Source organism: Xenopus laevis, chromosome 3L (genome assembly GCF_017654675.1).
Source record: "Xenopus laevis strain J_2021 chromosome 3L, Xenopus_laevis_v10.1, whole genome shotgun sequence".
NCBI classification, from domain to species: domain Eukaryota; kingdom Metazoa; phylum Chordata; class Amphibia; order Anura; family Pipidae; genus Xenopus; species Xenopus laevis.
Window position 1 is genome coordinate 17,535,739 of NC_054375.1, and position 27,463 is coordinate 17,563,201.

The 27,463-nt window shown below is 40.1% G+C and overlaps 1 protein-coding gene across 2 annotated transcripts in view; it reads left to right on the forward strand.

Annotated features, from left to right (window-relative positions):
* Positions 1-1,014: 1,014 nt before the first annotated feature.
* The window catches only part of itk.L (IL2-inducible T cell kinase L homeolog), a 52,938-nt gene continuing 26,489 nt past the window's right edge, over positions 1,015-27,463 (forward strand). The window contains exons 1-4 of one of the 2 annotated variants that reach the window (XM_041586018.1): positions 1,015-1,454; positions 19,866-19,970; positions 20,602-20,680; positions 26,758-26,886. In XM_041586018.1, coding sequence (XP_041441952.1) covers positions 1,317-1,454; positions 19,866-19,970; positions 20,602-20,680; positions 26,758-26,886 — 451 coding nt within the window. In that variant the 5' untranslated portion in view covers positions 1,015-1,316. The remainder of the gene's footprint in view (positions 1,455-19,865; positions 19,971-20,601; positions 20,681-26,757; positions 26,887-27,463) is intronic. The other variant, XM_041586019.1, reaches the window with a different exon arrangement.

Sequence of the window (27,463 nt, forward strand, 5' to 3'; positions counted from 1 at the left end):
CCCATGGCTACGCAGCCCCTTGTTTATATAAACTATAGTAGTACTTATCTGTTATCTACTGTGTATCCTGTGCTTGAATGGCTGCCCCCATGGATACACATCAGCTTGTTTATATAGTGAATAAAGTACCCCCTTTTGTAAAATATAGGGATATTATAAGTTACCGAGGAGTTTCATGACCATATAAAAACACGAGGCCGAAGGCCAAGTGTTTTTATACAGGTCATGGGACTCCAAGGTAACATCTAATATCCTCATATTTTACAACTGGGGGTACTTTATTTATTATAATACACAAATTTCAATGAGTCATGTGACAGAAATGACATCAGAACTCACCGTTTATAACTGATGACATCAGAACTCACCGTTTATAAGGATATAATTTACAGGATATTCATGGCTTTTGTGTATTATATAAACTATATTTTCTTTTTTTTTGAGGCACAGTTTAACCAGTGCAGCACAACAGTACATTATATTTGCATTACTTTTAATGTTTTGGTGTTACTGTTCCTTGAAGTTTAAAATCCTACAAACCATCCAACACGCTATTCCATTTTAACACTTTCCACAGGCCAGGGCCACATGATAAGTTCTCTGTATGACACTACTTGATGCAGATGACTACAAAGAAGAATTTGGTCATTTTAAGATTTGAGTCACTGCTGATGCTCTGGGGCGAGTGAGGGCTCAAAACATGAAGCTTTGCCTCCCAGTATATAGATGCTATGTACCAACTGTGTAATTCACCAGTTGCCTACTGTTTTTTTTTTTTTTTGCTAAATAAGCCATAGGGCTACCCCGTAAAGCATGTAACCAATATGGCCTAAGCCTTTAAATATGTCCGTCATAATTCATAAGTTAATTCTCATAAAGGGGATGGACCTGTTGATGTAAAGGTATAAAGCTCAGCAGTGGGTAGTACTATGTGTGAAATGTGCTAGAGAGAGAGCCCCGGCTGTACAAAAGCAACTTGATAAAAAAAAAAAAAAAAGAAGGATGTGGTTGAAACTTGAGGTCATAAAACAAGTTTTACACCTTGCTCTGCTCACTGATGGCTCGATAAGCAACTCCCCCGCTCTCTATGACAGCACCCCTTTCCCTACTCTGCCTCCTCCTTGAGTATTTCAGCTAACAGTCTCATATAGTCATGTAATGGTTTAGCCTTTCTGTCCTTTGCAGAGAGTATTCTCTAAAAGCCTCCTCGGTGGTCTCATTTAATTTTTTTTTTTCGACAAAGTTAAAAAGACATTTTCTATGTGATCTGCCTCGGGGTCATCTGGTGACTCTGGGAACAGGGTCTTGTATACCAGATGAATAACCCTGTTATCTTCCAGCAACAGCTTATCAAGAAGTCGCAGCAGAAGAGGAGGACGTCCCCGGCCAACTACAAGTCCAGGATCTTTATCCTGACCAGCACTTCACTCAACTACTATGAGCATCGGCAAGGGGTGAGCATATGTGGCACAAGGGTTTTTGTAAGGCACGAGGTTGGAATGTTGTTGCACTCTTTGGCTTCTTTGTTTTCAGTGTTCTTACAAACAAGGGTTGATGTGATGGTCCCATATATATAAATGCTTGTTCGTTTTATTCAGATTTGTGCTATGTCCTTGTCTGTCTCTGCCCCATCTTGACACCCTGTGTCTTTCTCTTGTCTTTATCATACCATTAACGACCTGCATAGCTATATTGGTTATATCCTTGACATACTGCTAAATATATTTATGAAGCTCCTGCAGTTTTATCTTACTGCAGAGCAAGGACTTCATAACTCTATTGTGATCTCTGGCCTCTACAAAACTGTCAACAAAAATTGCATAATATACCCCCCCCACAATGATAGATACCTTGAGAGCAGGTAAATGCATTCCATACATATTACTCTCATCTGGTTTTATCCGTCTGTTTTGCTTCACAGTCCAGACAAAGATATTTAAGTTTTTTCCAAACCAGAAGAACAAAATAGGCAGGGCACACCACCTCATAAAATAAAAGCAACTGGGGGTACTGAAGTGTAATGGCCGCCTAAGGCGTTTCAGGAAAACCCCTTTATCCCCTTGGAGCCTACGATTAAGGGGTGTTCCCGAAATGCGGTATGTGGCCATTACACTTCAACCACCTGGTTTTAATGTTACACCAGTTGTTTTTATTTTACGAGGCGGTGTGCCCTCCCAATTTTTTCGTCTAGATTTTAGTTACGCAATGGAGGAGATCTACATGATAGTGGGCACACCAAATCCTCTACAGTGCCTCTGGGATTTGTGAAGGGAGTCAGGGTGAGTCTATGTTGAAAGTTCCAAATATTTTCATTTTATAGCTACCAGCATTTTTCTTACTGGGGCATTGTGGGATTGTAGTTCTGAAACAACCATTGCATCATTACTTGCCGGTATCTGCTCGTTACCATAAATCATGTGCCCATTGTTTATTATGATATATTGGAGTAAACAGGGCTCATTTACATAGACCCTGGCATTTACATAGACTCTGGCATTTCTGGCCAGGGTCTGGGAATACTCTACACCTTGCATTTGAAAAATAAAAAAGATGCAGAATGAACAGATCTGGAGTGGAAGCCAAAATAGATCCTGGCATTCCAAGTATACAGAGGTCCAAACAGCCCCCACCAGCCCGATAAATAGTGACTCTCTGTGGCATCTTAGAGCAGCCCCTTTGGCATTTGCCAGAATCCACAGATTGCCAGTCCTGGCCTGAGAGTGAAGCATCAGCACCTGCCATAAGGCAAGTGTTATGTACAGGGCCCCAGTATGGTTTGGATCTGCCACCACTCCTTAACTGGCAAGTCTAAATGGAATGAAATATAGCGGGAAGTCTGACGTTTTCTACAGTGAGAGCTGTGAATATGTGGAATTCTTTCCCTGAATCAGCTGTACTGGCTGATACATTAGATAGCTTTAAGAAGGGGTTGGATGGCTTTTTAGCAAGTGAGGGAACACAGGGTTTTGGAAGATAGCTCATAGTACAAGTTGATCCAGGGACTGGTCCCATTGCCATTTTGGAGTCGGGAAGGAATTTTTTACCCTTCTGAGGCAAATTGGTGAGGCTTCAGATGGGGTTTTTTGCCTCAACTGGCAGTTAGACAGGGCAAAAAAAAGTTAAAAGGTTGAACTTGATGGACATGTGTCTTTTTTCGACCTAACTTACTATGTTACTATAACTGAAAACGATGCTGTAGGTAACACTGGAGTAGGAAGGGAGCTTCAGGTCCCCTGTTAACCCCAGCAGACAGAGTTCTGGTGAGTGAATACTTGGAAATGCACCTACTGCCCTTTCTTAAGCCTAACTTATGTGTCTGCCATTATAATGTGAGAGTGAACATTTCTTTTTATAGTTACAAAATGTAAACAAAGAAGTGTCATTTCATAGCGGTATTCCACATTTATACAAAAGGATCCACATAGCTACTCTATTCCAGGCTTCCCATTTTTGATCACATTTCCTAAGACTGCTACAGTTCTTAACTGTAATGTATCAACCCCTCTTGTGAAATTGAAAAAGTTAACAAATACAGAGAACCCTGGTCACTGTTCTTGTTTCCTGCTTGGTACAATTAATAATCTGGCCACAGCTAAAATATGTACAGCTAATGAATTTCCTTGTAGAATTCAAAAAAGATAGGTCTAAATTCAGTAATGCCAGTCTAGCCATGGCCACATTCAGACCATAACAAGGATGTTTCACCTTTAATTGAACTTTTAGTATTTTATTAGAATGATCACTTCTAAGCAACTTTTCAATCGGCCTTTATTACTTTATTTTTTTTTATTTAGGAATTATTTGCCTTCTTCTTCTGACTTTCTAGCTTTCGAATGGGGTCACTGACCCCATCTAAAAAACAAATGCTCTGTAAGGTTACAAATCTATTGCTATTGTTACTTTTTATTACTCATCTTTCTATTCACTCCCTCTCTTATTCATATTCCAGTCTCTTATTCAAATCAATGCATGGTTGCTAGGGTACTTAGGACCCTAGCAACCAGATTGCTAAAATTGCAAACTGGAGAGCTGCTGAATAAAACGCTAAATAACTCAATAAGAGATGAAAACCAATTGAAAATTGTCTCTGAATATCACTCTCTACATTATACTAAAAGTTAATTTAAAGGTAAACAACCCCTTTAAGGAACCCCAAAACTGTTCTACCTTACCATATTCCTGCCAAATTGGAGCCCTATTTTATACATTTCCTCCAGCACTAGTTGGAGGTGGAATGTGGAAATAATTTAAAGTAACGGGATCTAAGTGCCACCTATACATGAGTTTCGCAATACTTCCGACTTAATCATAGAACAAAGGAGGTGAAAATGCACCAATCCATTTTCTTTTCAAAACATTTTTATTGATTATCTGTAGATTTATTAAGGGTTGAATAGTAAATTCGAATTCAATATTTTTGGCGTCAAAATTCATACATTCCAATTTTAATCCCCCAATTCGAATGTAAATTTGAATGTAAGATTTATCACAGCTTTACCAAAGAAATAGTCCTAATTTGAATATTTGCCACCTTAAACCTGCGGAGTTCATTCACAATTCGATGTCAGTCCGTTTGAACCATTTAAATATGTTAATTGCCTTCCTGACATTTAAGTTTTTTTCAGAGGGAAAACTCAATTCTAATTCAATTCTAAATGGATTAGAATTTTCAGTTCGGGACTATTCAGTCAACTATTAGACGTCCTAAATTTTTGTTTAATAATCTCCCAGTCGAATTGTGAGTATATTAGAGTAAAAAATTATATAGATATTAGAGTAAAAAAAATTCACACAAATTCGACCTTTGATAAATCTGCCCATCAATGTGTTAAGCAGAGTTTTTAAATTTTAACATAAGGCATTCAAATGTTCTTCTGCGCAAAGGGTAGCACTTACAGTATGTTGTAGACAGTTATGGTGTACAGGAATATTATATAATACAGTAACAGTAAAATTATTACAATGAATTGAAAAAAAAAATTTAAATTGCAAATTAGACCTTCTCTATCTTCTTCTCCGTGTTTCATGCTATTTTTTTTAGAAAAATATTGGCATTTTAGGGTTCCATGTTAAATTTAACTAGGGAAACAACCTCCAAGTTTAATTTTCCGATTTAGAAGTTCCACCACAAACCTGCTTTTTATGGGAATTGTGATTACTTTCTACATATTGGTTCTGCTAACATATGATAACCAAGGGGCCCAAATTTTGGGATAAATATCTCCGGTAACACTGAATACTCGTTTACCATTATTCAGTTCATTTTGATGCGTAATGTAATTAAAGGAAACAAACTTTTTTTTTTACAAGAAGCAGCTATAGTTTGCTTTGCTGCTATAAATATAAATTGAATCAATTTTCGCTGATATTTGATACTGTAATTGGTTTGTTGAGTAATACATGGGAAGGGTCTTTTCAAAGTTTAACCCCCATGATTATATCTATTAATATAAATATTCTGCACCAAAATCTTATTGCTTCTCTGCATTGCCACCAAATACAGATTTGGATCTTCATACCTTTAGGGATATTCCACACGGGGAGATAGCGACGCGTTTGCGGTCGCGGCGACAAAGCGCCGCGACAGTCGCCGCGACCGGCGCAGGCGACAGTTTGTATGGGCGCCTATGTAAAAACGCCTGTGCTAACCACACGAGGCGATGCGCTTTTCAACAGTCGCCTGAAAATGCCTCGCCAGGCTTTTTCATGTAAACATAAAATTAACCAAATAGTCTGGTTTTGCCTCCAATAAGGATTAATTATTACTTAGCTTGGGATCAAGTACAAATTTTTCTTGCTTAGAGAGCCAGGGTAGTACAGCAGGAACTAATGGTTTAATCCGTTCAAATTCAATTTCTGCCCATAATGGAATATTAGGATGATTAGAAAAATGAATGATAATAATAGTCAATTAGGAACATTCTGTTAGAGCCATGCTTGCTTATGACCCCATATAAATCTTATTTTTCTCTGCATAGCAGTTGAGTCTTGTAGTGGGACCTCTATTGGGAGCACTCGAAAAAAGTATAATATTTTAGGCAACAATACAATTTTTACTGCATTTTTTTTTTTACCAAACCACAAAATCTGTAATTTAGACCATGCCAATAATATATTATTGAGTTCTTTCCAAAGCTGAGGATAATTTGCTTGATATAGCCCTTCTAATTAAGTGGTAACATTCACCCCTAAGTAATGTAAATATTTTTCTTTCCACTGAAAATCTAAATTAAGTTGGATTAACTTTTTAACTTGTTTATTCCAAGAGGTAAGGCTTCAGATTTTGCTGAGTTCACCTTCAGCCCAATCTGTTTTTGCAGTCTCAGTTCTATGTTAAAATCAGATTAATTTTACTGGTGTGAAGACTGTGAGTCTGTAGCAGGAATATGTGTGGGGAGCTATCTTCCATAACCTTGTAATCCCTCCCTTGCTAAACACCATCCAACCCCTTCTTAAAGCTTTCAAATGTATCAGCCTGTATGACTGATCCAGGAAGAGAATTCCACATCTTCACAGCTCTCACTGTAACACACACTTTTCAAATATTTCTTTATTCTAATCAGAATGAATGCCTTTGTGTCAGCTGGAAGGACCTTCTTGTATATAAAGCATTAGACAAATATATGATACCCTAATATACTTATACATAGTTATATATGCGCACGTCTTACCCCAACTCGGCCTGTTTTTTTTTTCTTAAAAATGAGACTTCCTGTAACCTTTACAAGCTTAGTTTCCCTTCTTTGGGCTTGCTCTAATTCAATAATATCCCATTTGAGAAATGGAGACCAAAAACGGCACAGCATATTATAGGTGTGGGTTCTTACCTGCGCTCTGTAAAGTTAGGGCACAATCTTAATGAAAATCTATCAAAGTGGTCTCCATCACTCAAACAGGACATTATTGTATTAGAGAGAGTACAGAGAAGGGCAACTAAGCTGGTAAAAGTTATGGAAAATCTTAGCTTTGTGATGTTCACACTGGAGAAGAGGCATTTAAGGGGTGATATGATAACTATGTATAAATATATAAGGGGATCATATAATAATCTCTCTAATGCTTTATTTACTAGTAGGCCTTTCCACAGGGTCACCCATTCCGTTTAGAAGAAAAGAGGTTCCACCTAAATATTCGGAAGGGGTTTTTTACAGTGAGAGCTGGATAGATGTGGAATTCTCTCCCTGATATCTGATACATTAGATAGCTTTAAGAAGGGGTTGGATGGCTTTTTAGCAAGTGAGGGAATACAGGGTTATGAAAGATAGCTTATAGTACAAGTTGATCCAGGGACTAGTCTAATTGCCATTTTGGAGTCAGGAAGGAATTTTTTCCCCCTCTGAGGCAAATTGGAGAGGCTTCAGATGGGTTTGTTTTTGGCTTCCTCTGGATCAACTGGCAGATAGGCAGGTTAAAAAAAGTTAAAAGGTTGAACTTGGACGTGTGTTTTTTTTCAACCTAACTTACTATGTTACTATGTTAAGCAATGAAAAAAATTTTTAGGCAGGGAGATCGGCCAAAATAAATATGAGATCTTAGGTAGTAAATAAATATCTATACAGGTATGGGACCTGTTATCCATAATGCTCATGACCTGGGGTTGTATGGATAATGGATATTTCTGTCATTTGGATTTTCATACCTTAAGTCTACTAGAAAATCCTGTAAACATTAAATAAACCCAATAGGCTGGTTTTGTTTCCAATAAGGATTAATTTGTAAGTTTGGATCAATTACAAGGTGCTGTTTTTTTTAAAAAAAATATTTTTATTTATGCAGTCTTTCACAGAAATATAATGCATTGTACTTTTTGTTGTTACTTTTATACATAATACGATATCTGTTGTCAGAGTACAATATGTTTTCAATGTTTCAGAACTACATTTTAAGTATAAATGCATATCATTGTTCCATCAATAGCGTCAACAATATAACATCTTGGTACAATATTTGTAAAAAAAAAAGAAAACAAAATAAACGGTTGTCGTAACCAAACTGATGGAGACTAACTTATTATAGACTGTTTATTGTATTTATTTAGATTTGGAGTATATTAATGCCCAGCTTCAGTAAACTGTCAAACGCTCCCTGAGATGGTGCCATTGAACCTATATCTGACCCAAGGTTGCCAAATTTTGTTTATCATCTGTAATCTATCTGTGGCCAACACAGCCGTTCATTGACGTATATCCAATCATTCTTATTTTTGAACATAGTGTAATTAACACTTGGGGATTTCCAGCATTTTGCTATTGTTTGTCTGGCCGCTAAGAATATGTGATTCAATAATTTGCAAGTCATTTTCGGGATATCTTTAGCAGGTAATCCCATTAAGGTTTCTTACGGGTTCTTTCTTAAATTTATCTGAAAAACTGGAAATATCAGTTGGTAACCTCTCCCCAGAACCTAATTACCTTTGAGCAAGACCACCAAATATGCCCCATCGTGCCTGGAATTCTACATCCTCGAAAGCAGTGGTTATTGGAAGTGTGATAGAGCTTTGCTATTTTTGCCGGCATTAAGTACCACCTTGTTAAAACCTTATATCCTGCCTGCAATAGGACTGTGTTAATTGAACTATATTTTAAATTAGACCAGACCTTAAACCATTCATCTTCTGTTAGAGCACTCCCTAGTTCTTTTTCCCAGAGTTTAATATATCCTAAATTAGTGACTACCTTGGGAGAAATCATATTTCTATATAATAGTGATACTGTTTTAGGAGGTATAGTTTCACCAGAGCACCATCTTTCAAAAAAAGTTTGAGCGGCAGCATCTGGGTTTTTTAACTGCCACCTCTCTTTAACCCAGTGTAATAATTGAGAGGCTCTAAATAATTCTGAGTCTGGGAGGTCTTGGGATTCTTGTAGATGGGATATAGAACAGGGGCCCCTTACTGTATACAAATTGGCTAATCTGGTTCGTTTTTTGGAAATCCACCAAGTAAAAGGCTGGGAGGGGATCCCTGGATTAAACATGGGGTTACGTATGATCGGGGCTACCGGGAGATGCGGGGATACTAATGCAAACTTCTTGGCATACCTGTCCCGAAGAAGGATGTGTGTATCAAACTTGGGCTTAGATTCAGTGGTCTGGCTTTTCGAGGGGCCCACACAAGTGCCTCAACTGAGTATGGTATGCCAAAAAGTTTTCGAGTTCAACCCAGAGCGGAGGTAGGTGTTGCACATGAAGTGTTGGAATCTGGGCTAATTGAGAAGCTATAAAGTATTTATTTAAATTTGGTAAGCCCAGGCCACCATCCAAGGGTCTTCTAAAGAGCGTAGCTTTATTTACTCTTGGGGACTTACCCTTCCAAATAAAAGCCATTATACTTTTTTCAAACTTTTTCAAATCATCTACTTTGATATTTGTGGGGAGCACCCTAAACAAGTAGAGAATCTTTGGAAGTAGTGTCATTTTTATCGCTGTGATCTTTCCTAGCCAGGAAATATGATTACCCCAATCTTCCATTGATTTTTGCAATTTTTTTGTAGATATACGGATAATTAACGTGATATAATTGGTTATATATCGGGGTAAAACGGATGCCTAGAATTGTAATGTACTTCTCGCACCAGTGAAAATCAAAATTAGTTGATAACAGTTTAACTACTTCTGGAGGGAGGTTTATATTTAGGGTTTCCGTTTTGGAGGGATTTAGAACTTGGCCAGATATAGATCCAAAAAGTTGTAATATCCTATAAAGATTAGGAAGGGATGTAAGAGGGCGTGAGATCAATGCTGTAACATCATCCGCAAATAGACTCAAGATATGCCCGTTGGGCCCTAAATGTAGCCCATGTATATCAGGGTCTGATCTAATTGCTATTGCCAGCGGTTCAATCATCAGATCAAACAGTAGGGGGGATAAGGGCAGCCTTGTCTGATTCCTCGAGCTATAGGAAACGTAGGTGAAGAATGTGGGCCTATAGTAATTCTGCCCAAAGGATTGTGATATAATGCTTCAATCCATTTAATAAACTTACTTCCAAACCCCCATTCGTCAAGTGTACGGTTTAGGTATGACCAATCTACTGAGTCGAACGCTTTTTTTTATGTCCAATTTTAATAACATTGTCGGGATTTTAAATCGAATAGCGTAATTTGAAAAATAGGGAGTCTACGGATAGCATCGGCTGCTTGCCGCCCTTTTACAAAACCTCCTGATACCTGTGAATTATAAGAGGGAGAATTTCATTCAATCTTGCTGCCAACATTTTTGCTAAAAGTTTTACCTCAATGTTTAAAACAGATATTGGGCGAAAGTTCTTACAATCTGAGAGATCAGTGTGAGGTTTCGGAATAGGAGTAATATTAGCTGTAAGGGTCTGCTGTGGTAGAGAATCTCCCTCTAATAGTAGATTGAACACTTTTGTAAGATGTGGGGTTAAAATGTGGGAAAGTTTTTTTATAATAAATGGCTGTGAGCCCGTCTGGGCCTGGTGCTTTGGAGAGTTTGAGTGCTTTAATAGCCAACCTGACTTTGTCTTCAGAAACCATGGATTTAAAATCCTCTGAGATTTTTGGAAGGTTTAGTTCTCTAAAGAAGGAGTCAAGCCGAGTTTGTGCCGTTGAGGAAGGCGAATTGTATAGCTGTCGATAAAACGTTAAAAATTCTTGTAGTATCTTGGGTATTGCATTAGTTACTTGCCCTGTAGAGGTTCTAAGGTTGGTTATTGGGGTGTAGTCAAGCCGATTTCTTAATCTTCTAGCAAAGAGCCTACTAGGTTTGTTAGAGTATTGGTAAAAGTGGTGTTGGGTCCATTGGTTCGCTACTTGGGCTGAAGTGGTGAGCACTAGATCTAATTCAATTCGAGCTTTATGTATTTGGCTAGAAAGATCTTTTTCAGGGTTATTAGTTTGAGCTGTAACCAAGTCCTCTAATTGGTCAGCTTATCCATTTCCGCGTTTCAGAGTTTTTTCCGAGCGACACCCAATCAAATTAAATGACCTCTTACAACTGTTTTATGGGCTTCCCAGATTTTAGCATAAGAGGGTATAGATCCCAGGTTATTCGCGAAATAGTCTTTGATGACCTTCTCTAATTGTGAGATATCTTCCTCCTTTTTTAACAAGAGGGCGTTTAATCGCCATTAGTCAAATGTTTTAATTATTTCCTGTATCTTAACCTTATACGATATAGGGGAGTGGTCGGACCAGTGTATCGTTGAAATTTTGGATTGGAGGCCATCGACTGAGATACCCAGATATGGTCTATTCTAGTATAAACTTTGTGAGGTGCTGAGAAGTGGGTGAATTTTTGACCCCCTGGTGTTGCTCTCTCCAGATATCTAACCATCCCATGTTGCTACATATTTTGCCAATCTTACAACCTTCTTTAACCGAAGGCGGCAAAGCAGAGTTAGTTGTTGTAGAGTATGTCTGTCTGTCCCAATATTTGTCGACTACAGCATTCGTGTCCCCCCCTATTATTAAGTCACCTTCCACCCAGTTAGAGGTAAAAGTAACCAGCTTTTCAAAGAACTTTGATTGGGCTGAATAAGGTGCATAATATGTGATCAACGTAATTTCAACATCATTGAACCAAACTTTAAGAGCCAGAAACCGCCCCTCTGAATCTTCATATTTGTCTATAATTTGAATGGGAAGGCCTGATCTGAAGCAGATTGCTACTCCTTTAGTTTTAGAGTCACTATTTGCCATATATACTACAGGAAATTTTCTGTGCAGATATTTAGGAAGAGACGTTTTTGAGAAATGCGTTTCCTGTAGAAAGACAATATCAGCATGGGCTGATGCATAGTAGGAGAAGGCTTTTCTCCATTTCAGCGGAGAATTCAGCCCCTCAGCATTATGTGAGATTATTTATAGACTCATTTTGGGTTTTAATGAGATTAGCATCACCGTTATTTACAGTTACAGGGGGGGTAAACTGGCTCCCATTTACAGTGAACATAAGGTATACAGGGCAATAATAGCAAATTACACTCCTTTTCCAAAATTCAAGTCTCCAACACTTATCATTTAACAAAAACTGTTGAAACATACAAAAACTTGTCTTGAAATTTCTAGAACCAACACAGGAAAGCCTGAAATCTGAACCACACGTCTATGTGTAGTCCACGTAGTGGATCTTACTCAGGACTTGTCCTGATACGGACACCCCTCACTACGATATAGGGGGAATCCAGACTGACCCACGCAGCCCAACTGAGTTGCCAACTGCCACTGAAAACTAATTTTTAAACTAAAAAAAATTAGGTAGAGTAGAGGTTGAAGTTTCATATATATCTGTTTAACTGAAATATATACTGACACTTTCTACAGCTCTCTGTCACATTTTTCAGGAACATAATCAACTATCAAGATGAACAACATTTACGGCAGACTTCACTTAGGATAGAGTTAACACCAAAATGATACTTATGCGTCTAGTAATCAGTCTTCAGGGTTTCCAGATCATAAGGGCGCGACAAGGAGACCCATAGTTCCCTTGTAGATGAAGTAGTTGCAACTTATCTTTGTATAATAGGGTGAGAGATGAGTCAATACTGGTTAGCTGCGTTGTATACATCCCCCATTGAAGGTTAAAACTGGAAGGAGTCTTGTTAAGTTTGCCATGATGGAGAGCCTCGATAAGGCTATAGTCCCCCAGTATGGAGAAAATTTGTATGTCCACTTGAACAGCAAAAAAAAAAAAAAAAACTTTATATATTGAGCATTGTGTGGCCCAAATCTTGAGTTGTAGTAGGAATCAGTTCTAGTCAAGTAACTAGTAAAATATAATCCAAAAGCACTTTATCAAGGTCAAGGAGGGTCCGACGACTGTGGCTCTGACTGAGGTTTACTCGGGTTGGACGTGGATCCATTAACCGTGGTCCATATTGGATAAATACGACTGGGAGATGAATGCTGGGATGCTACTGGGGAGCTGGGAACCGAGGCCTCCGTTAACCGAAGTTTACGTAGTAGTTTGAGGCCTTCTTGGTGTTTTGTTATGCGATAGGACTGACTATTATGTGTAAACGCAAGACCAAATGGGAACAACCAGCGGTATCTTAATTGTTGTGATTGTAGGATAGATTTGAAACTTCACTCCGTCATGAATAAGGGTGGCCGAATGGCACCGGGCAGCTTGAAGTGCTTCTGCCTGAGTTTTATGAAAGTGAAACCGTAATATAATATCCCGTGGGGGATCATTAGTTCTCATTGGTCGTAAGGCCCTGTGGATCCTATCACATTCAATTGCCTTTCGCATCTGGTCTTGCAGTTCGCAAATATCTTTTTCGTGAGCGTCCAGAACCATAGTGATATCATCCACTTTATGTTCCAATAAGTCGGTCCGCCGACCCAGCTCCTGTATCTTTTTGGTAATGTCTGTAGTAATGGCGGTAGCGGTCGCAAAAAGCTCCTTCTGTAATAAACTTTTAAACTTATCTAAAAGTGCTGTCTCCCGATCCGATTGAAGGTCTTTTGAGGATGCGCTCGGAATTTGGCTAGGCATCAGCCACGAGTCATCTTGCGACGCCATACTCGGAGGGGAAGGAGGTTGAGGCCTTGTTAACATGTCCGCTATGCTTCCGCGGGTCCGCGTGTGTTTGACTGGCGGCTCCTTCTGTTCCTTCTTTTGCCTCCGGTTTGCCATATAATATAGCTTCCGACTTCCCAAGATGTAATTTATTTCTTACCACTACTCAGAAGTTAAAACCGAGGTGATTATTAAGAGATTTTGGCTGCGTGGGTGAGGAGCGACCCTAGACTGCGGCCATCTTGGATCACGCCTCGCTAGCGCCCCCAAGTACAAGGTACTGTTTTATTATTACAGAGGAAAAAGGAAATCAATTTTAAAATCTGGATTTTTTGATAATATAATGGAGTCTATGGGAGATGGCCTTTCCGTAATTCTGAGCTTTCTGGATAACGGGTTTCCGGATAACAGATCCCATAACCATGGTATAAATAATATTAATATATGTAATATAGTTTAGTTAAGATGTTTTTTTTTCTGTAGACACAGTAAGCAGATTTACTATTTGATCCATATACTGATAAATGAAACAAAGGAGAACACTACAAAATTTGAAGAGCTTTGGAAGGCCCTAAAGATATTTTGCTATTGAGACAATAATATCTCATGAGACCACTGCCCATGGTATCCGTGAACTTGTGTCTGATACCCAAAGCAACCAATGATATCTTTGCTTTCCTTTCCCAAATACTAATTTGTGGTTAGTAATTGGCCAAAATGTAAATATTAGTTTCAAATCAGGTTATCCAAGACATCTAGTGAAATTCTTCATGTCTTTCAATTTGGAGTAGCACAATTTGCTTTAGTTTGGGCTTCAGGCCTATATCACACCTGGCATGCTTCTTCATACTGAAAATGCCACAAGTAGTGTCCATTCTGCAGTTGCAACTCAATTGATTTCATGTTCTTTTGGGAAGTGGTTTCGAGTCATACATAAGGCACTATTCCGGGGGCAATTTTCAGGGTATTTTGATTGAGCCTTAAAGGGGAAGGAAACCTCGTCGGCGCTAACCCCCCTTCCCCCCTCCCGTGTATTGCCCCCCCTCCCTCCTCCCCCCTGGCCTACCCCTCCCGCTGGGCAAATGCCCCTAACTTGTTACTTACCCTTCTGCGCAGGTCCAGTCCAGGGAGTTCACAGACGACATCTTCTTCCACGCGATCTTCTTCCTCCTTTGACCGGCGTTTTGGCGCATGCGCAGTAGGAGCATTTCGCCGGTACGGATCTACTGCGCATGCGCCAAAAGTCACGCGCATGCGCAGTAGATCGTACCGGCAAAACGATCCTACTGCGCATGTGCCGGTCAAAGGAGGAAGAAGATCGCGTGGAAGAAGATGTCGCCTGTGAACTCCCTGGACTGGACCTGCGCAGAAGGGTAAGTAACAAGTTAGGGGCATTTGCCCAGCGGGAGGGGTAGGCCAGGGGGGAGGAGGGAGGGGGGGCAATACACGGGAGGGGGGAGGAGGGTTAGTGCCGACGAGGTTTCCTTCCCCTTTAAGCTGGTCATTTCAAGGCAGATCTTGTTAAAAGGTGCTTAGAGGTGATCTTATAAAGGCACAAGGCTGAGTTATACAGGGAACACTGACCATCACTCATTTATTATAAGGGATAATGTACCCCCTACTGTAAATCATAAGGATATTAGAAGTTACTGAGGTGTTCTGTGACCATAGAAAGGCACAAGGCTGCAGGCTGAGTTATACAGGGCAGGGAACTCTGTGTATAAATTATGTATTATAAGGGATAATGTACCCACTACTGTCAATTTTAATTATAAGTATATTAGCAGTTGCTGAAGAGTTACATGGATGCATAAAGACACATGATATGCTGAATCCTCAATTTTTAGATCCATATACTTTACTTCCCCCCCATACCTCAATCCCAAAATATCTCCACCAAATAAATGTTACCTTCAGTTGTAGCACCCTAAAAGACAGTAACTGTAACTGCAGCACTGTGCTAAAAAAACAAGTGATAACTGTAGCTCTTTAGTCTCTATCTCTCAGCTAATTTAATATATTGAAAGGGCATTATTGTGAATACACTATAGAAAAAAAAGCAGTTTTTGCACTAAACCGTTTCACATACAATATAAAGAGCAAGAAACCATTTAATTTCTTACTATGGCCACATAATAAATACAGCATGGTCTAACACTTGAAAGGAATGTGGTATATAGGAGAAGGAAAACCATTAATGACTAAAGTTAGCTTTCTAAAACACACACACATATATATTATTCCTGTTTAGGGATGTTTCTCTTGCACTTCCTTAATTCGTCTCTTGAGCAGTTGGTTTCTTCGGTTGTAGCTTACATCTTTATTACACCACTGAGGAAGGATCTTGGTTTCTCCTGCCTTTATGGTCACAGAACCTCCTCAGTGACTTCTGATATCTTTATCGTTTACAGTAAGGTGTACATTATCCCTTATAATACATGAGTGATGGTCAGTGTTCCCTGTATAACTCAGCCTGTAGCATTGTGCCTTTATATGGCCACAGAACACCTTGGTGACATCTAATTTCCTTATCATTTACATTATAGGGTACATTATCTTTTATAATAGATGAGAGATGTTCCCTGTATAACTCAACCTGCAGCCTTGTCTCATCCTTATAATTTGCAGTAGGGAGTACAGTATCCCTTATAATACATGATACTCTGCAGCCTTGTGTCTTTATAGGGGCACAGAACCCCTCAGTAACTTCTAATATCCATATAATTTATAGCAGGGGTGCATTATCCCTTATAATAAAGAGTGATGGTCACAGTTCCCTGTAGAACTTTGCCTGCAGCCTTGTGCACTTATATGGTCACAGAACCCCTCAGTAGCTTATATTATCCTTATCATTTACAGTAAGGGGGTACATTATCCCTTATAATACCTGAGTGATACTCAGAGTTGCATGTATAACTCAACTTGCAGCCTTGTGCCTTTATACAGAACCCCTCAGTGACTTATATTATCCTTATTTATAGTAGGGTAACATTATCCCTTATAATAAATGAGTGATGGGCAGAGTTCCCTGTATAACTCAGCCTGCAGCCTTGGGTCTTTATTTGATCAGATAACCCCTCAGTGACTTGTAGTATTCTAATAATTTACAGTGGGGGAACAAAACCCCTTATAATACATGAATAAAAGTTCCCTGTATAACTCAGCCAGATGCCTTGTGCCTTTATATGGTCACAGAAACCCTCAGTGACTTCTCTAATAATCCCTTATAATACATGAGTGATGTTCCCTGTATAACAGTAGGGGGTACATAACTGTCTATATTTTTACAGTATTTATTAAATTAGGCTGTGTGCATAGACATAAGGGGTCATTTACACCCAGGAGTGCAAGTGCAAGAGCATTTGGCTCATTGAACACTGTAGTGTTCGTTTAACATCACCTGTGTTCCCTAGGGTTGTTGGTCTCTGTGCAAAGAGTGCCTTACAAAGTCAAAGCTAGTACTTTATATCAAGGCTATGTTAAAAAAAAAACAGTACATGACATACATATGCAAATTGAAGTATTACAAGCATATTGAGTCCCAGGGACTGTGAAAGGTAGAAATATAACTGCAACCAGAGCTCAGTATAGCTATTAACGTTTACTAGCAGGCCTGCTTTTTAGCTTTTTTCAATTGGGTTTTATGCAAATCTATGGCAGACAGAGGTGTCACACAATCAGGATGACGAATCACAAACCCTTGACAATAATTGCTATGGTTATATTAAATGGTTTCATCAAAACATTGAGAGGTGTGAAAAAAAAAAAATGTTTACCATATCTTTATATAGATATACATCACAATCCTTATACATCCCTTATATGGTAGCCCGCCAATCGTGCACGCGACGGCTTGATGCGATTTACCAATTTGTGTGATTTTGCTGTCTGGCAGTTGTTATTGTTCCAATTAGTGTTACACGCTGGCTACATTCATTGTGACATTTTGTAGCATGAATAAGATAATCTCCTGGCTTCACACCTCTGTTTCTCATTTTACAAGTGGCAGCAGTTTCCTATTGCGCTGCTGCTTCTGTTACTTGGAGGTATTTGAAGATTGCCAATCAGTGTGCAAACAATTTCAGCCTGTAATCTGTCTCACACTAAAGTAATATGCTCAGTATGGATCTGATCACCCCTGTGGTTTGCCAAACTGGACTGATCCAATGTGGCCAATAATGGCCAATTCTGAACACTTTTTCAATTGATCTTCGGTTTTTGAATTATTTCCAGCTTTCAAAAGGCGGTCACTGATCTAAAAAACAAATGCTTTGTAAGGCTACACGTTTATTGTTATTGCTACTTTTTATGACTCTTGTTTGTATTCAGGCTTCTCCAATGTATATCCCAGTCTCCTATTCAAATCAATGCATTGTTGCTAGGGTCATTTGGACCCTTAGCAACCAGATTGCTTAAATTGCAAACTGGATAGCTGCTGAATAAAAAGCTATATAACTCAAAAACCACAAATAATAAAAAATGAAAACCAATTGCAAATCGTCTTACAGTATAACTCTCTACCACAGTACAGACATAGGACCGCCATATGTCTTCGAAGTTTTTCTTGCTCAGAGAGACAGGCCCTACCATCTTATATTGGCTCCTCCGGAGGAGTAGTGGAAGGCTGCTGGGACGGTGCAGGCAACAAAGGTCTTTGAAAGCGTTGAGCCAGCATAGGTTGAAATCTCTTACTGCGCTACTGCGAGTGTCCACTTTAATGGTGAGAGCAATCAAATCCTCCAGCAGGTCAGGAAGTTCCCTGGAGACAAGGTCATCCTTAAGTCGAGTCGACAGACCTTGGTAGAAAACAGCCTTGTATGCTTCATCATTCCAAGAGGTCTCTGCCATTAAAGTTCTAAAGTCAATGGTGTACTCACTGGCACTGCGGTTTCCCTGCCGGAGTTGCAGGAGCCGAGAAGAGGCATTAGCGACCGACCTGGGGCATCAAACATAGTTCGTTAGGCCTGGAGGAATCCTTTGACATCAAAGGTCAATGGAGAATTTTTCTCCCAGAGATGTTGCCCACTCGAGCGGTTTGCCCTCCAGACGAGACATCACATACCCCACCTTGGCATGTTCACTGGAGTACTGCGAGGATTGAAACTCAAATTGGATCTGGCACTGTGTAGCTAAACCTCTGCAGGCGTGAGGATCCCCATTATAGGGAGGTGGAGGAGGGATACGTTGCTCACCAGCGGATGAGACTGCAGCAGGAGGAACAGCGGCTGTGGGAGAATTACCAGTAACTGGAGACGCTGGAGGTATACGAGAAAGGAGAGTATCGAGTACCTGCCCAATGCGGAACTGCTGAGCTTCATAATCTTCCTTGCGGGACGTCAATCCCAGTAGCGCTTGTCCGACATCAGGTGTAGCTTCCTCAGTGGGGTCCATGGACCAATTATAATGTCAGGGGGCCTATCGGCTCCCAGCAGGAGTAGTCAGGACCGAGGAGGAAGCCCATCAAGGGTTAAAGTCTGAGTATGCAGTACAAATAGGAATCAGGCACAATCGTTAGTTAAAGTCCAGGCAAGAGTTCAAACAGGCAGGCAGATCAGGATCAGAGTCAGGATCACAGCAGGAATCAAAACCAGGAATCAGACAGACAATAATACACCCAGGTACTCACAGGATTACAGCGTCCAGGGCACCCTTTTATTACAAAATCCCGGCACCAGCGATGACATCATCATGCAACGACGCCGCACCCATGTGTTCAGCATGGGCGCCGCCATCTTGGATTTTCATTGCGACCGCCGGGAAGGTAAGCAGCGCCGTCAGATGCTTCTGGCAGTCCTGACACTTTATTTCTGATTGGCAAAGCTATTTGTTTCCTGTAACAGGGCTTTTCCCAACTGGATGCTGGAATATAAATTATTACAATGATTAAAACAGATTTACTTCTAACTCCTGAATGGTTACACGAAATTTGACTTAGAAGTATGAAGGAATGACTGCTAAACATGTTTTAATATATTATTAATCTTGTTATGATCTAAGGGGGACCCTAACTAAGTCTTGGACCTCAAAGAGGGGCTTGAAATGATAAAGTCTTAAAACCATTGCTGTACACCAATGCAGCCAGACAACAAGTGCCTATTGAATGAGCATTAAGGCACCCCTTAGTGTTCTAGAACTTGCTTCTGGTGCCTTTGTAAATAATTGTCTAAATGCCTTGGCAGTTTGCGAGTTGCTGGGTTCTAAAGTTTTCATAAGTTGATTACTTTGCTGATTTTTCCTCAGAAGTTCATTTCAGCATGACCAAAGCATTAGCCTTTTAATAAAAAAAAACACATTCTTGTTTCTCAGGAAGGAGTGAACAATATTTGCATATTCCCAGAGTATGTTTTTTTACACTTAATTACTGTCTCTTCCTTCCCAGAAAATACGTGCTCTCCGTGGCTCCATTGATTTGGCTCGGATTAAATGTGTTGAGATTGTGACAACTGATCTCAGCATTGCTTGCAGGAACAAATACCCTTTCCAGGTAAGTCAGAGAAGTTACATAAACACCTACATGTAGTTAGTTATTACAAGGGAAAATGATTCAGATTAAATTAATTTAAAAAAACTCATGGTTTGGCCCATGAAGACTCTTTAAACTGTATGGGAAATCTGGGACTAAATTAGGAGTAAAGTTCTCTGAACTGAATCTGGCCCATTATTTAGAATGAAATAATTTTGTTTCTTTAAATCTGGCTTAAGCTGACCATAGACGCAGAGATACCATTGTATGAAACAAAGATCTGTATGATTTTCGGACTGTGTGTATTGTGGCATAATTTTTTGTGCCATGGCGATCGGTCGTTCAGTCGATTGGACAGTTTAAAATATTTATAACGGCTGAAGGTCTCCCTCTGAAATTTGTACGATTGGCAATACATGCAGAGATATCTTTTAACCTGTCCGACCGACCAAACGACCGATCTCCGCAGGACGAAAAATGTCTGGACTCTTCAAACACTGTCCGAAAATCGTACGAATCCTTGATTCGTACGATCAGATCTTTGCGTCTATGGCCAGCTTTACAAGTGCCCTGCCTCAATTTACACATTATAGTGGTATTAATCACATTGCAATCAGTTTGTGCATTCTGACACCCTTATTTCTCCTGTCAGGTTATCCATGATTATTTTCTCTATGTCTTTGCTCCGGACAGAGAGAGTCGACAGAAGTGGGTGCAGGCGCTGAAAGAAGGTAATACAACATTGCAGTTTCTTATAGAAAATTTATAGCAAAACAAGCTACTGGACTTCTTAAATATTTAATTGTATATTTGAGGAATGGTGATTATGAAAAAACCCTGCATCTGGAAACCCCCAGGTCCCAAGCATTCTTTATATCAGACATCTTACTGACACTGACATGGAAATATGATGGGAACAGCAGGAAGGGAGGCAGTTGCTTTCTTTCTCTCTTTGTATATGTATATATATTTATGATAGTGTATGACCATCCTTCTACACACACTTTCGCATACAACCCATAAAGTGGGCATTTTGGGCTTTATATTAGTTTCAGTGGGGAGAACCACATGAGCGGCTGTGTTTGCTTTTGGTATGTCAGGTTACATAGTTAAATCGGGTTGAAAAAAGACAAAGTCCATCAGGTTCAACCGCTCCAAATGAAAACCCAGCATCCATACACACACCCCTCCATACTTTTTACACATAAATTATATATACCCATATCTATACTAATTATAGAGTTTAGCCTTTGATATTATGTCTGTCCAAGAAATCATCCAAGCCACTCTTAAAGGCATTAACAGAATCAGCCATCACAACATCACCTGGCAGTGCATTCCACAACCTCACTGTCCTCACTGTAAAGAACCACCTACATTGCTTCAAATTAAAGTTCTTTTCTCTAGTCCGAAAGGGTGGCCTTTGGTATGGTGATCATGTTTATGGGTAAAAAGGTCCCCTGCTATTAGTCTATTTACTCTAATGTACTTGTAAAGTGTAATGCCCTCGCAATCGCCTTTTTTCCAGAGAAAACAACCCCAACCGTGACAGTCTACCCTCATAATTTAAGTCTTCCATCCCTCTAACCAGTTTAGTTGCACGTCTCTGCACTCTCTCCAGCTTATTTATATAATTCTTAAGGATTGGAGTCCAAAACTGCACTGCATACTCCAGATGAGGTGGTGCAGCTATTCAAAAAAGGATCCAGTTTTCAGCCTCAAAACTATAGGCCAGTTAGTCTGATGTCAGTAGTAGGAAAGCGTTTTGAAGGTTTAATAAAGGATAAGATACTGGACCTCATAGCAAATCATAATACTATGAGTGTGCCAGCATGGTTTTATGTGTAATAGATTTTACTAGATAACCATATGGGGTCTCATCTAAAGGGGTCTCATCTAAATCCGATCCATGCCCCCCTGCTTTTTCCCCTCATTCTGCCATTTAGCCTACATTACTGCATTTAATTCCACCCCCTTCTGCTGCCCAGTTGACATGAGAGAGGAACTATCAAAGTATACACGTGAAAGAATAATGAAGAATTGTTCATAATTTGGGTGCTGCTGTACAAATATCATGCATTTATTATCTAATACTATGCATCTCAGGAAATACTTTCCTTTGGCCAAAGCCAGGGGCAGCTGCAGCAATGTTGTGGGGGTTACTTGACAAATTTAAAGATACTCTACTATATATAATTGTAAGTATTTAATTACTGGCAGTTAAGCAGCTAATATAGAAAAAAAGGTTTGATCTTGATTGATGTGAGTAAACTTTTTTCAACGAGAGAGAGAGTTCCCGCAAAATGAAGCACATTACATTGGATTCAGCCCAGCTCTACCCGAGTTCCAGGGTCGGACTGGGGGGCCCGGGGCCCACCGGGACCGCTGTCCAGGGCCCCCCTCTGGCCCCCGCTACCTACTTTGAGCCGAAGCGGTGATCAGCATACTCCGTCAGGCGGCGCATCGCGCATGCGCAAAAATCACTAAGCGCGCATGCGCAAAAGGCGCGGGTGCGCAAAAGGCGCGGGTGCGCAAATGGCGCTGCGATGCGCCGAAATAGTTTTTTCCGAAAAACTGTTTGGGAGAGGGGGTCTGGCCCGGCGGGGGCCCACTAGGGTCGGGGCCCACCGGGTATTTTCCCGGTGTCCCGCCGGGCCAGTCCGACACTGCCGAGTTCCATCTGAGTACCCATTACAGCCATCCAAAAAAATAAACACCCTCCCACCTGCATTCCTTAGGCTACTGTTATACTGCAACACTTAACTCTCCCTAGCAGGAAAGAGATTTATAAAAGAACATATAGTAAGTAAAGATTCATCTTTAGAATGTGAACACAGGATTCATTGAGGTCTGGCATAGTGCAAAGAGACTGGCGCATTGTGAATGTGGTGCAGCTATTCAAAAAAGAATCCGTTCTCAGCCTCAAAACTATAGGCCAGTTAGTCTGATGTCAGTGGTAGGAAAGCTTTTCGAAGGTTTAGTAAATTAGTGTGAGTGTGTCAGCATGGTTTTATGCGTAATAGATCTTGCCAGGCTAACTTTATTTCTTTTTATGAGAAGGTAAGCAGGGACCTCACTTCTGGGATGGTAGTGGATGTGATTTACATAGACTTTGCTAAAGCATTTGATATAGTGCCACACAGAAGGTTACTGGTTAAATTAAGGAATGTTGGCCTGGACCATAGTATTTGTACCAGAACTGGCTAAAAGATAGACTACAAAGAGTGGTGGTAAATGGAACATTTTCTAATTGGACCAGTGTTGTTAGTGGAGTACCACAGGGCTCTGTACTAGGCCCCTTGCTTTTAAACTTGTTTATTAATGCCCTGTAGTTGGCTTGTGAGTCCTGGCCCATTCCACAATGCAGTGTAGCATCCTCCTAATACATGTATGTCTTTATGGGGTCTAAAGATAGGGGAATGCTCTGAGCCCCCCTAGTAGTTAGGATGGTAGAGTGAGGCACAGCAGGTGTTGTAGGGAGAGGTGCCAAAAATGGAGCAAGACAACAACAGTTTTAACGTTAGCCAGTCTGTGGCCCTAAAACTCCCTTTAACGCCCGCTACTGTGGCTTGTATTGTTAAACAAGTAAAGTACTACAGGAGGCTCCTGCAGCAGAATGTACAGAACAGGAGGCTCCTGTGCAGGAAGAGAAACACCCCTGAAGAGCACGTCCCTGAAGAAGAACATAAGGAATGACAATACTGACTCATTTTGCTACATTTTATTCTTTCAGAACAAGTAAAGTACTACAGGAGGCTCCTGCAGCGGAACGTACAGAAAAGGAGGCTCCTGTGCTGGAGGAGAAACACCCCTGAAGAGCACGTCCCTGAAAAAGAACACAAGGAATGACAATACTGACTAATTTTACTACATTTTTTTTCCTTCAGAACAAGTAGTCAGTATTGTCATTCCTTGTGTTCTTCTTCAGGGACATGCACTTCAGGGGTGTTTCTCCTCCTGCACAGGAGCCTCCTTTTCTGTACGTTCTGCTACAGGAGCCTCCTGCAAATCTTCACTGGTTCTGAAGAGGAAAAATGTAGAAAAGTCAGTAGTGAAACATTCTGATCATTGGAGGAATACAGGAATAATATACCTTGATCTACACATGTACCTAAGTACAAACATTATGGGGGTTATTTATTAAGGGTCGAGTTGTTTATTTTATCCAAAAATATTTTTCAGGCAATCTTGAATTTTTCTGTTTTTTTTTTTTTAATAAAAGAACTACATTTTTTTTAGATTTACTACACTCCAAATTTTAAATAGCTTGAATAAGAAAATGCTCTAACCAAAACCTGTCAAGGTCATGTAGAAGTCAATGGCCCTTGAAGCATTTGAAGATGGTTGTTGCCTTCATGATGTTCAAGTTTTTTTTTCATGGGTTTTGATTGAAAACTCGATTAATTAGAGCGATTCCTGTTTTTTTTTTCTGCTGAAAAATGTATCAGAGTATTTGAGTTTTTCACCCCGAATTCACTGATTCAAGTTTCTCTCATTCAAGTTTTTTCATTAATCAGAAACCATTTCAGTTGTGAGTTTATTTGAGGTATTGAAAACCTCACAAACCTCTAAAACTCAACCTTTGATAAATAAGCACCTACATGTGTTGCAGTCCTGTCCCTACTATAACTGTAACTGAGATAAAGGGGGAAAGTGAATTCACATATAAATAAATAAAAGAGCATTAGTGACACAATTGTAAATAAATCTAAATGCTGCACACAGTCAGTCAGTCTGGCTTCGAGAAGGATCGTGAGAAGGGTTGGGGATTTTTATGGAATAAGGGCTATGGCACATAGTGCTTGTTTTATTTGCCTGTTATCGAGGCAAATGGTATGGCAGCTCACACCTTTATGTATAACAGAAAGCAAGGACAGAATTTGGATGCTGTGCTGTTGTATAGAATAGTGAAAGGGAAATAGAGGTTCAGATGAGAGAGTGTTCTGTACAAAAGAAACAGGCATTACCTGAAGCCCAGGTATTCTCTCTTCTGCTCAGTGGCCTAAAGGCACAGATACAAATGGGCATTAGATTAGTAACAGCAGTGCATGAGTTTCAAATATGCTAATAATGCCAGGAGCTGCACAGTGAAGGGGGTCCCTCAAAATATTAAAATTGAATCCATTAGTTGATACATTTCTTAAAGGGGAACTCCGGCTTCCAAACCAAAATTTGATAAAGAGGCACACAGTTACCTGTTTCTTCATAAAGTATGAATAAATGCCATTTTCTATGCTGAACTGTTTAACAGTTCTTCTCTTTCTGCCTCATTTGAAATCCCAGCAAGGAAGGAGGGACTGATACAAAGTAACCAGATCAGCAGTAGTCAGATCAGCAGAAGAGCTGGGGCCTATATTAGGGAACTGTTCCAAACCATTAAAAATCATGCAAAGTCTGCATATTTTTTAATTGATGTATATTGCAAAGTTGCTTGAAATTAGGTTTTCTTTTCATAAAGCTTGTTATGTTTTTGTGAAGTTCCCCTTTAACTTAAGTGCTACCGAGCTAAAGGTCTGAGCGTTATTGATACTGGCTGTTACACTGATATATTAGTTACTGACATTCCTCTGATGCAGCATCATTATGGCATCTAATGTAATGCAGTGGAACAGTTTAGTCTGGGGCCCAGGTTAGTTTTCTGCTGGGTGGGCTGCCTCCATCTTCCCCCAGCTTCCTAGCAATTGGAAAAGTTGAGTACCACACATGCACTAAGCCTGACTAAGGCACAGGGGATGCTGGGACGCAGGGGGAAATATGGCGGCAGTCTGACCTGCAGAGTAGGTATGCTTTACTTTTTGAAGAAATGATAGGCCTTGGAGAAAGATATATGCGACCTTAACAATTGCTCTCCCTTGAATTTAGGGAAGATTTGGTGTAAAAGAAATCTTAAATTATATCAATTGGATTTGCAATAAAAGAAGCTCTGCAGATGTCAGATGATGTTACAAAAAAAGCAACAACAAAAAACCCCCAAAAGCCTTAGGTGTTTTGGCTTAAAGCTATTCTGAAACGTTCCTATAAAAATCATAGGAACATGTCAGAATGAAGAAAATGCTGAAAAGAATATTTCCCCCGCAAAGGCACCCCCACAAGGCCCCCCTCAAAGCCGCCCCCAGCCCTGTGCACCTTTCGCAGCTGACTCGCTCACATGCTGACTGATCTTCCGGGTTGCTTCACTGACACAGGGCTGGGGGCGGAGTGATCCTTCCATAGGCTGAAGTCCTGTTGTGATACGTAATCAGCCTATGGAAGCATCGCGCCGCCCCCAGCCCTGCGTCAGTGAAGCAACCCGGAAGATGTACGAAACAGTTGAGGAGATCTTTTAGGTTGGACGGGTGAGTGCGGGTTTGCGGGGGCTGGGGTCGGCTTTGCAGGGGGCTTTGTGGGGAAATATTTCTTGTGCAGCATTTACTTCATACTGACAAGTTCCTATGATTTTTATATGTCAGTATCACTTTCAGTAGAGGGGGCTGGTGTAAGGCAAGGGTACCCCAAGGGGTCTCCCTCTTTGGATATGGACTGTCCTTGAATGAAGAATGTAAAGATCTGAACTAAGGAGATAACAGGAAAATCAAAATTGCTCACGGTTTCAAAAGGTTGGGGACCCCTGCACTAGGGTAAAGGCTTATGCTTACCTTTAAACACCAGCCATAGACAATCACTTGTGTGACTAAAGCTGACAACACATTGAGCTAGAGGGTCTTAAATTGTCTTATTTTTAATTGTTGAGGTGTTGGTATATGTAATTTTAATATTATAATATTACAAAGTGCCATGAAGTTCACTCACTGTCCATTTTCCTCTGCAGAGACCAAAGATAATGGCTTTCTCATGGCTAAATATCACTCCAACTTCTGGATGGAAGGGAGGTGGAGATGTTGCTTCCAGACAGAGAAAATGGCCACCGGCTGTGCCTTGTATGACCGGAGCAAAGATGGTGTGTGACATTTTTCACTCTGTCTTGTTATGCTGTGTGTCTTGCCTGCTATAGCATGCCATTGTTATTACTGGTAACTGATGCACACTTGTGGTTACCGTTAGAGGTAGGTATTCAAATAGGGGGTCTGTCATTAGAAATTGTAACCTGTGGGGGTTGCCTAATAAATGGGCACTCTCAAGTGATCATCCCTTTCTTCTTTAAATCGGGTTGTTCACCTTCCAACACTTTTTCCAGTTCAGTTGGTTTCTGATAGTTCACCAGAAATAAAGCCTTTTTCCAATTACTTTCTATTTGTAGACGTTTTTCTAATATTTTAATGTAAAGTGTAATTTTTCACCTTTCGCTGACCTTGTAAACTGTTCTAAGTTGATACATTTCTTATCTTTGTCCCTGCTGAGCAGAATCCCTAGGTTTCATTAAAGGCAGCTGTTAGAATTGATACAATAGTTGCCAATTCTCCAGAGATGCTGCTGAGAAATGTATCAATAAAATATTGCAAAATTGTAACAGTTTAGAGTCTGCACCTGAATTACTGAGCTGCCAGACAAAAAAACAGACAGAGGCATTAAAGAAA